Source organism: Plasmopara halstedii (genome assembly GCF_900000015.1).
Source record: "Plasmopara halstedii genome assembly, contig: Scaffold_3124, whole genome shotgun sequence".
Taxonomy (NCBI): Eukaryota; Oomycota; class Peronosporomycetes; order Peronosporales; family Peronosporaceae; genus Plasmopara; species Plasmopara halstedii.
Genome location: NW_020190027.1, coordinates 73772 through 84140, shown reverse-complemented (window position 1 = coordinate 84140; position 10369 = coordinate 73772). Strand labels below are relative to the sequence as shown.

Here is a 10369-nt window from a genome sequence, read left to right as displayed (position 1 = left end):
CGCCACCACTTTCTGACTGCGGCACCATCCACAGCAAGACCGAGCGATCGAAAATGGGTAACGGCTCTACTGGGCACACGCCCGCCATGTTCTTCAATTCACAAAATAACTTCTTGCTTTCGCCACATCGGAATGGCGTTTCTCCATACCTGTCAGTGGTGGCAGGGTGCCACAAGTCGGTGACAAAATACAATGTTGAAATTTCTGTGGTGGCAATCGTCCATACTATTCGTCCTTGATTTTTGTCAAATCATCTGAAGTCATTATAGCGGGGTAGTTGATATTAAAATCTGTTAATTTTAAAGAGCTAGTAATAGAATTATACTAGCTATAAAAAATTTCAAAGCTCCATTTCAAATGTGCTTAGATACTGGCTCACATCCAAATTAAAGATCTGTACGTGTTTTGAAGATGCTTGTAGCTGATGCTCAGCAACGTGGACCACAATGCATGCTTTTAATCAAAAGAAACTCAATATGACGAGCTTTTTATTGTACCAAAAAAAGTCGATGGCTAGCTGGAATGTAGCCATTCTGACGCAACGCATTTATTGCATGACAATATGCTGCTTCATTCGCTCTAAGAAGAGCAATTTTGTCGATTTCCAAAGGTCACAGCAGATATTGTATCGCAAATAAATTTCAATCTTTTATAATACGAAATTTTACAAATATATTCTCCCATCAAATCCAGATCCTAGAAGACGTCCGAAAATGGAAGCTAAGCGAGGCTCAACGGTCTCCGAGATGGAGTTATGCAAAGCAAGCAAAGGACTTCATGCGACGAAAGATAGTCGAGAGCATTCAAATTCACTTGAGTATGACTCGCGAGTAGCTGAGAAGCTTGAGGCCATGTACAACAAGTTCGGCGGTGACATCGAAGCCATTTTTAAGGTGCTAGATTTTGTAGCTTCTGAATTGTGGTCGTTGACATCAAGTTTGTATAGGAGCTCAACGAGAGTCCGCGCAAAGCTTTAAAGCATTCACCAAAGTCGGCGGCTGAATTTGGCAGAAAATACGCCCAAGGCTTTTATACAATGGCGGAGGCCAAGTGAGCTTTTCATGCAATATACAGAAAATACCCAATACGGAAACGTAGATATATGTCAAAGAGATAAGCAGTAAGACCTCACCATTTGAGCTATAACTGCGGATGGTAATCAAATAAATTCATTCATGAGAATTTTTTCCAACTGCGTCTCCATTAACCGCAGGAGATGTGGGTGATATAACATCGATTTCTGGAGCTGTAAGAGCTCGTCTTGAAGCTGTTATAAGCTCGGCAACTGCAAGCCTATACTTTGCATTCGCCTCTATCGCATAAGCTTTGACTGGCGCTTGAATAGCTTCCCACGTTCGCATCAAATCACCCGAATTGCGATGGTATCCATTGCTTACAGTGTCTTCCTGCCAATATCGAACGAGCTCAGCTGGACGATCGGGATCGCGTTTAAATCCTAGTTTTGCATCCGGTCGAAACTTTGCATCCACAGACTTGCGAAAGATATCAGTAAATTCTGGCAGCACCACTTGACTTGGTTCTAAATCAGACGCTATGGGTACAACGGTTTCTGTCGGTGTAGAAGCTGTCCAGGCTGAAGACTTTTTCACTACAAGCTCGGAGCCGATCGAGGTGACTATTGAATCTGTTGTGATATTTCTCGACATGACAGCACTACTTGTCGAATGATCCGTGTCAATAGCTACTTTTGCTGATCTTCCACCATTTGTCCTCTGCGCGTCGTTAATAGGTAAAGTGTTAATGGAAGGCATCGGTTTGACCTCGTTCCTTCGTCGACAACACGAACAGCGACATCGTAAACGGCGCCAAATAGGCAGAAAAATGCGACCAAGAGTGTTGCGGAGCACAGGAAGCAATACTCTTTCCCATACCGCAGAAAGAAGAATTCCAAGCAATACCAAGATAAACAAAAGAAACATAAGCATGACATTGACATGAAGAACTTTGACAATAAAGCCATATTTTCCCAATGGATCAAATGCTGCAGCTTGAGCCACCAATTTGTTGTACATGTCATCCGTACTAAGACCTTCATCTGTACTAAGTCCAAATAGTGCAAAGACCCATCCAAGCTTCATTGTTGGTGCTTGTAGCAAATCTGTGTTACCATACATCCAACATGAAAAGGCCAAATGAGCCACTAATGCCCATGGTAGCAAACCAAGTACAGTCTCGCCTAATGCTTCATCGTACGCTGTTTTAACACTATAAAGCCAGAGTAACGACAACTTATCGATCCAGTATGTTGCGCAACAAGCAAATGTTGCGATAAAGAGCAACACAGGAGAACCTCCACAAAACACTAACGTCACAAAAACTGAATTAAGTATCATTGGATACCGAACTGCTAAGTCAAATTTAGGGCCTGCATACAATTTGTCCATTCTCTCTTGTGTGCGTACGCTTCGACGTGCTAGACAGCGTTTTAATGGACTAATGAGACATAATTGCAATAGCAAGATAGTTTGTGGCATAACAGCATTGATCAACATCGTCATCGTGACTCCCATTCCAACTGTTGGGTACCAATCTCGTTGAAAATCACTGTATTTGCCTCGAAAAAGATCTCCAATTATGGGAATAGCACTTACCGAAAGTGCGGCATTTACTACAAGCACGATGATAGCAGTATTAAGAAACTGTGCAGCAAACATTTTTAGTGCTACAGCTGAAGCTTTAGTTGATTCACTAGTGTGTCGTTCAAATGATGCGAATCTCCGTAGTGTAGACTTCAAAATGATGTTTACAATGACAACAACAGCTGATGCGAGAATGATGAACGCATTTTTGGCAATATAATCGGTTAAAAACCCGCGACATGGAATGAAAGTCTTCCATAGTTCCTGTGGTCCACCTATCACTCCATAGTCTGCAATGCTCGTTTGAACTTGAGATGTGCAAAGACAATAAAGGACGTGACTTGCTAAGTAAGTTCCACACTCCTTACCCGTTTCTTCACGAATTTCACGATTAAAACACTCCAGCGTGTTACATTTCGTGCTCGATTTTTCGGAAATACACGGATCTATACAGCGATTTAAATTATTGATCGAAGATGTAGGATTTTGCACAATAATATTGTTGAGAATTCCATTCGAATACGCTACATGATATCGCGTTTCACCATGCTCACCTAGAGAACACGTAGCATTGGGATTCCATTCGAGTTCCCACGTCACACCTTTGACATCAAGAAAGTCTGGACTAGCGTAAAAAATCTCGGGTAAAGTGGTTTGACAAAGACCTGGAGGAGGTGCTTTATCCTTAAACGTCTGCTGAGCCGATTGGGCTGCAGAGATGATGACACCGGAAAAAAGTAATAGTAAAAACGTCACTGCATTAGCAAAAGAGCGTCGAAGACGACGAGATTTTGCTGTCACTTCAAGATTCTCCCATAATATGTTTGACGGCTCAGGAGCAGGTAGCACTGTAAGAGAGTATTCACCGTTGCGAAAACGCAATCCTTTTGGCTGAAATTTGCGTGGTAACCGCTGATTTGAACGTCGATAATCTTGAAGACAGCGTCGACGGGATTCAAGATTATTAAAGACGACGAAAGCGCACTCACAAGCGTTCCAATCGAACACTTTAGCGTCTGATCCTTTCTTTTTAGTTGCTTTCGACTTATTTGAGACTGAGCCATCTATGGCACCAACGCCTTCATTTTTCTGCTGCTTGTTTGCATGTTTTAATGCTTTTAATTTGCTAGTTTTCTTCGCCATAGCAGCTTGAAGACGTGCCAGTTTTGTTATGGTAACCTGTAACAACAACTCATCGGCCTTTTTGAATGTCGACTTTGGTTTCCTTGGCTTCTTTTTACCTGGTGGTGGGACCCATTGCTGTAGTATCACCTCAGCTTCCTCTTTTTCCAAAGTGAGAATATCAACAAGCGCTTGTGCTTCCGCAATTTTGCGAGTAAGCACTTCCATTGCTAGAAACGTTCGTAATAATCCACCAGTCGGGTGAGCAATACTCACCTCGGCAATCCATGTGCCAAGGTACATGTCAAATTCGTCTTGCTTGATCTCATAGTAAGAAGCATTAGCAATATCACCTTTTGTCAAGTTCACCGAGTTCACTCTGGATTGTCCAACAGACTTTCGCCTTGCTTGCTGGCTTGCCGTTCCAGGTCTTGGACCACTAGGGCGCCATAGATGCTCAAGATCGCGCACAACGTTGCAATTAACGGCACCTTTTGATAGCGAGTGCTTGACACGGCGTGGACGTCGACCCCAACAACAACCGAGCCATAATGGATAGTAGGTCTCGTCTTGAGTCGGATCGTAGCGATTGAAATGTTCGAGAACTTCGCGAGCTGTCGCATCCGGTGGCAGACCACGCACAAAAATGGCGTATTTAGCCGGTGTGAGGTGTTCATTCTGGTGAGCATCAATCGCTCGTCGCGCGTGTCGACGAAAGAGAAGGTAAACAATTAGAAATACTAACGAGTAGATAGCATCGCTTGATGTCACGATCCACGCTACGGTCTCTGGATTCTTTGTAAATGGTGTATCAACGGTAGCTCCAGTGCAGTCAATTTCACCCAGTGGAAGACACTGTGTGGGATCAGATGCAATGTCTGGATTCACTCCCTGATTTCCAAGCGATGCATATGCTAGTTGGAGTGGATCTACCATCTTGGTCGTCACACCATGGCCAAAATAATTGACTAAAATAGCTGGGAGAGATATAATTCCCATGGTGACAAAGGCCCAGCTTAAATATTTAATGAGTAAAAAGTAGAGTTCCATACCAATACCCAATGCTGCAATGTCATTCATATTGGCATCAAATACGGATTTACTACCGCCTGCAAGTCGGTCAAGCTTGGCTGTTGCTGCAGCTCGTTTCGACATTGCTTTGAAATCTTTACTACTCAACGATGCAGCGCGAGCTGATCGAGATCTTGTCAATTCAGATTGCTCTTCATTTGCGTCAACATTGACAATTGATACTGGATTCTCAACAGGATGTTCGTTTTCTCTTATAGGATTTAACATTGCGTCAGATGATTCAAAAATGTCAGGCTCATGTCGAGCTGATAAAAGTTGTGGGTTCTCTTCAATTAACTTTCCAATTTCCAATGTTTCTTCTTCTATCACATCATGGGGTGGAGTCATTTGAACGTCAGGGGATGCAATGGATGCCTCTGGTGCATATAATATTTCTTCAGACTTAACAGGTACATAAGTCGTGCTATTTATTAATCTCTTTTCGTCAATTTCAATCGCTGGAGGAGTCTTGGGTCTCTCGATAGCTCCAGTCTCTGGATCCTCAGGCACGACAAGTGTCGGCAAACCCTCCATCCCCCAACGTCAGTAGTTTTCGAGATAGTTGCGTACATTTCTAGAAACCGAAAAACGGCGACACAATTTAATTTAGGACAATGGCGAAACCAATTTCTTTTTTTTAGCTTTCAAAGTTTTCAAAGCCTTCTATTTTTTGTTTCTGTTCATCCTTTCGCGTAATGACAAGCCCTGAATCAACGCAAGAAAGAGTCGGAATGATCAACGTTACTTAATTGCCCTCGTCGCACAACTAGTATGCGCTGGGACAGGTTACGGTGTGACTTCTAAGAAATTCCATACGATCAGGTCAAGAAGAAAGCAATCTATTTTACTGAAAAAACAAACTGCGCTGAAAACCGTTTGCTTTATTTACATACCACGGTTCTTCAACAAACTGTTAAGCTCTTTCTCATTTTACGATTTAAGTAGATTCGTGTTGATGACTTTGCAAGAAAAGCTAGATTTTTGAGGCGGACAGATAAGCACACCCTCGTCCCAGTCAAGCATTCACTCTTTCGCACGTCCAGCGGGAAAATCATTAAAGAATTTAAAATTTCACCTAGTCATAATGCTTTGGGCACTTTTGTGTATCAGTGCCTTAGCCTTATCGGCGGTGGCTACTGCATTGCTCGTGTATAAATTGTATCGGGACTGCAATGTTCGTGCTTCCACTGTTCAATGGCTCTTTGCGGTTTTCTTTATCTACCAATGTATTGGTGCAGCAACTAGATTGATATACTTTGTTTGGCTCACAATATATGCAGCACAAACCGCTGATACGGGTGATGACTTGGAAGGACTATCTTTAATTGGAACAGAACTTTATCGACTAGGAACAAGTGCTGTGTTAAAGTTGGGAAAGCGTCAAATGGGATGGGTGACCGCCACCATCATTATCGGCGACACAACTCATTTTGGTATTGCTATCTGGTTGCTTTTGCTAATTTATGAGCTTTCGAAACTCGTGGAATTTTCAATGGACCGTGGCGACCAATATGAGCGAGCTAAGATTCATTTGTACGCGTGGCTTGGTCATTTAATTATTTTTCTTTTTCTGGCTGCAGAGATTGCACTTGTTATCGTGTATTCTGGTTACTCAAACTACGCCTACATTATTTTACTTGGTGTTTATAGCTTGCAGACTTTGACTCTAGGCTACATGATCGTCACTGTCGTGATTTTGAAAGTCAAAGGACGTAATTATGAAAGTGTGCACGGACATTTTGTGGCTAGTCCATTGTATCGCCGTTTGAAGCGGATCATGTTAGTCTATGCGTTACTCGTATTTCAATTCTTCTTTTCGTCCGTTGTTATGTATGCGACGCCAGGACATATTCCTCATCTTACAAGTTTAGTTGGGATTAGTTTTGTTGCTTATTACATTCGAGGGTTTGCTCTTTCAATAGTCACTGGATGCAGCCAACTATGCGTCGTTCGATATCTGCATTGTTGTGTACCTGATGAGGTTCAGTCGAGGTATATTCAACATCGAGATGAAACGATTCCAAACGGCTGTGATTTGCCTTACGTCAATCCAGTATTTATCTATACGGACATTGAGTCTTCAAGTGCTCTCTGGGCGATTGATGACGGTCGAATCATGCAAGAGGCAACACGAATACACGATGACATTCTTCGAGGTTTGCTAGCACCATATCATGGATACGAGATCACAACTGCCGGAGATTCGTTTCAATTGGCGTTCCATACGATTCAAGAGGCTATTGAATACTGTCTAGCAGCACAGCTTCAGTTGTTGAATGCAAACTGGCCGAAACGTCTTCATGGTCTTGTACCAGCTACGAGTAAAGTTCGGGTTGGTACTAAAATAATCTTTAGTGGCTTGCGAGTTCGTATGGGCGTTCACGATGCAGCAAGTTCGGAAGGGGCCCTTGTACGAGATGTGCACGTGGTGACTAAGAAATTGATTTACACTGGAGCGTCTGAGGTCATTGCAAATGAAGTTGGAGACCTTGGAGCTGGTGGTCAGATTCTAGTCACGAAACGCATAGCTGAGTGGCTTGGAGCTAATTCATTTCAGCTCGCAGTGAAGTCGATTGTGGAACCAGTTTGCCAGTACGCGATACCTCGGCTGCACACGACGCTAGAGGTTTTTCAAATTGTCCCGAAGTCACTTGCGGCAAGAGTTAAGAGCTTTCATCCACCGCAGGATAAGGTAGACATCAAGATGAAAGAGGCACGAATCGAAGATGAGAGTGAGGTGAAGTATATGTACATGCTTGTTCAGACGCCAAAAAAAAATTACGGCAAAGTGTGTGATATTAGTGAAGAAGTGTAGCGTTGAGAGATAAGTTATAATCAAGGTAAAGTAAGAAAGTCCTTGACTAGTATATTTTATCTTGATTTGTTATTTGGTTTTACTCGCCAATTCGCCAACCACGAAGTCTTTTTCGCTTGATTTGTTCGATAGCGAAATTTGTCTGGTAGGATCTCAAGTTCGTACCGCATACCGCAAGGACCAGAAGCATTCTCCACCTCTTCACTCCTTCTATGATTTCTTAGCACAATGACTCCGTATTGTGGCCCTCATATATCCGAGCAGACCACCTGCAATATTGGAATATTGTGCACTTACTCCTTACACACCTGCTACAAGTTGTATGAAAAACAATTTGATACAATCGCACAAATTACACAGCGCACTTTGGTGTAGCTAAGAGTAATCATAACTACGTGGGCTCCTGATGGCGCGTCAGAAGATAACTAAAGTTCTATTAACAGAGATAGTAAGGCGTAGATATCTCGAATTTGTCTACGCAGCTTGAAGTCTAGAAGAACAAACTAGAAGCAAACTAATAGTCCAGGTTACCTTCAAGGCTCTCCTGGTGGAAACACACGAATCTGATCTCTATGAGCTTGTGATTACAGACTACAAAGCTAAAGCTTTCTCTGTGCGAAGAGCACGACAACCGCGTTGTACTTGGTAACAATCTAATCGATTTCTCAACCAAGTCGTAAAAGAACTGTATCCTCTGCAAGAAAAAATCATGAAATGCTCGGTTTTCCGTCTCAGAAACAAAAAACAAGTGTTTGTCTATTTTGATTCCCGATTGGATCAGGAAACGGGCGGTCATGGGGCTGGAAATTGTAATTGCTCACCTGGAAGCACCCACCGCCTAAGGAATGTGCCGATGAGACATTCAGAGACGCCTCAACCAGGTGAAACCCATCGTGGCTACAGAAGTTGGGCGTCCAGGCCTTCGCGAACAGAGACGGACAACATTTATAGGAAAGATGAGATAAAGAATGCTTCAGACGGAGCGACAGCTCGGCGCGCTAGCGGCCTTGATGCTAGGACGCTGCGCGCGATTACAGTTATTTACGTGTGCAGTAGAAGAGAGTTTCACAGCGTGGAAAGATGTGAAGCGATAAATGCGCGAATGTTGTTACCACACAACCGGTCGTATCGGGTGTGCTCAAAAGTTTTGAAGAGAGGCACAAACTTGCGGACTATATCCCGAACTAAATAACTTGTATCGCTGCGATCGCGTCCGACCTCTCCTGAATGCGGTCGCCGTTGCCATCTTAACAAAGAATTCTGAAGTGGTACGTACCGTCCACATCCACCCAGCTCATATCGTGGAAGCATATTGAACGCTAAGTACAGGATGGAATACTGAAATAAGAGCTCTGTGAGCATGCCCGAGGCAATGGACATCAGTTATGATGAGGTTGAAGAGAGAAATTTCTTATCTGCCGATCAGCTCCGCGGTACTTGCAGATATTTTGTCTGTCTCAGTTCCAAATATAAAAGTCTTGTGTGCCATTTTCGCTCTCGGCTGAGATGTACAGATAATCAAATACTAACGCATGGATAGTTAATGAGGATCATTCGGAAAGCATCTCAGTAGGCACAAGACGATCGTTTGGTAAAAAATTGGGCTCTACTGTACCTCATGAAGGTCGTGGTCGGTGACACTCAGCTCTAAACGAACGACTCTCTTCAAAGATGCATGGAGCTCATAGCCCAGTGCTATTGGTTTTATACACCAGTGCTCCAGTCATTAAAAGTCCTGATGGATTTGAGTGTACCATGTGTAACGGGGTTATACGTGCACTTCTGAGAAAGGGCGGGAAGCACAAGATTGTGCGACCGTACATAGCTGTGTATTATACATGGAGTGTAATAACACAGTGGTGTGGCTAGAACGTAACAAGGAGCCACAACAATTGCCAGTGGATTGCCAGTAGTAATGCAAATTAATATATTAATTATATATTACTATAGTAATGAGGATAGCCTAGGGTTTTATATTTTGGCGTCTCTGCCGCAACTAAAAAAATAATACAGTGTCGTTTTTTAAAAGCAGTGTTCGTTTCCTTGGTCAGGCTTAAGTTCTAAGAAATAGCGGATTGCAATCCGCTACACTAGTACTGGCTCTCGGAAAGGACGTAAGGTCGGTAACCTTAGCTTACTTTCCTCTAAGCAAAGAAGTGTCTCTAATCTTTTGATAAATGAATATCAAGACGAGGCGTATATTTTCAAAAGGAAAGTGGATCATGTATTAGCATGGTTACCGGAATCGAAAAATGCATCGCACGGCATTGATCTCACCAAAGAGATTGTATAACGTCATTTAAGCTTTTTCAACGCGAAGCACGAAACAGGCTTGGTGATTAGACTAAAACTTCCAACTTGGCAGCAAATTTCTCTTCAAAAGTGATACCGGCGTTTGGCGAATCGCGCAGGCGTACAGTAAGCTAAGTGTTAGCCATGATTTTGACACAAAGACAGTCGGTATTGGAAAAGGTGTGCTGCAACACAGCGTTGTTGGCTACAATTCATCCAGTGTACACGCCCTGATGATTAGCTGCTAATGAGAGGCAGTGATTTCATCTCACCACGCGTAGTAGTCTTAGACTTGGGTGCAAGGTATGACCTCAAAATAGGAATGGCATGGTTAGAACACCATGAGCCATGGATTGATTGGAGGTCAAAGACCTTGGGCACTACGCGCACGTACCCTGGTGGAGCTTTGGCGAGTCATGATTCCACCTCTGCTAGGAGAAAAAAGCGCTATTGGCGAGATCACTGGACT

General features: G+C 43.1%; 3 protein-coding genes across 3 annotated transcripts; 2 read left to right on the top strand and 1 right to left on the bottom strand.

Annotated features, from left to right (window-relative positions):
* Positions 1 to 713: 713 nt before the first annotated feature.
* On the top strand, positions 714 to 1054 carry PHALS_08076 (uncharacterized protein; the record flags this gene model as incomplete). Its single annotated transcript, XM_024721651.1, has 2 exons — positions 714 to 893; positions 947 to 1054. The coding sequence occupies 2 exons, from the start codon at positions 714 to 716 to the stop codon at positions 1052 to 1054; spliced, it is 288 nt and encodes a 95-aa protein (XP_024586729.1).
* A 115-nt stretch (positions 1055 to 1169) lies between these two features.
* Positions 1170 to 5327, bottom strand: PHALS_08075 (hypothetical protein PPTG_17174; the record flags this gene model as incomplete). The annotated part of the gene is made up of 1 exon (XM_024721650.1): positions 1170 to 5327. The coding sequence occupies one exon, from the start codon at positions 5325 to 5327 to the stop codon at positions 1170 to 1172; it is 4158 nt and encodes a 1385-aa protein (XP_024586728.1).
* Positions 5328 to 5877: 550 nt separating this feature from the next.
* On the top strand, positions 5878 to 7608 carry PHALS_08074 (hypothetical protein F443_18572; the record flags this gene model as incomplete). The annotated part of the gene is made up of 1 exon (XM_024721649.1): positions 5878 to 7608. One exon carries the CDS (start codon positions 5878 to 5880, stop codon positions 7606 to 7608), a length of 1731 nt encoding a protein of 576 aa, XP_024586727.1.
* Between the last annotated feature and the right edge of the window lie 2761 nt (positions 7609 to 10369).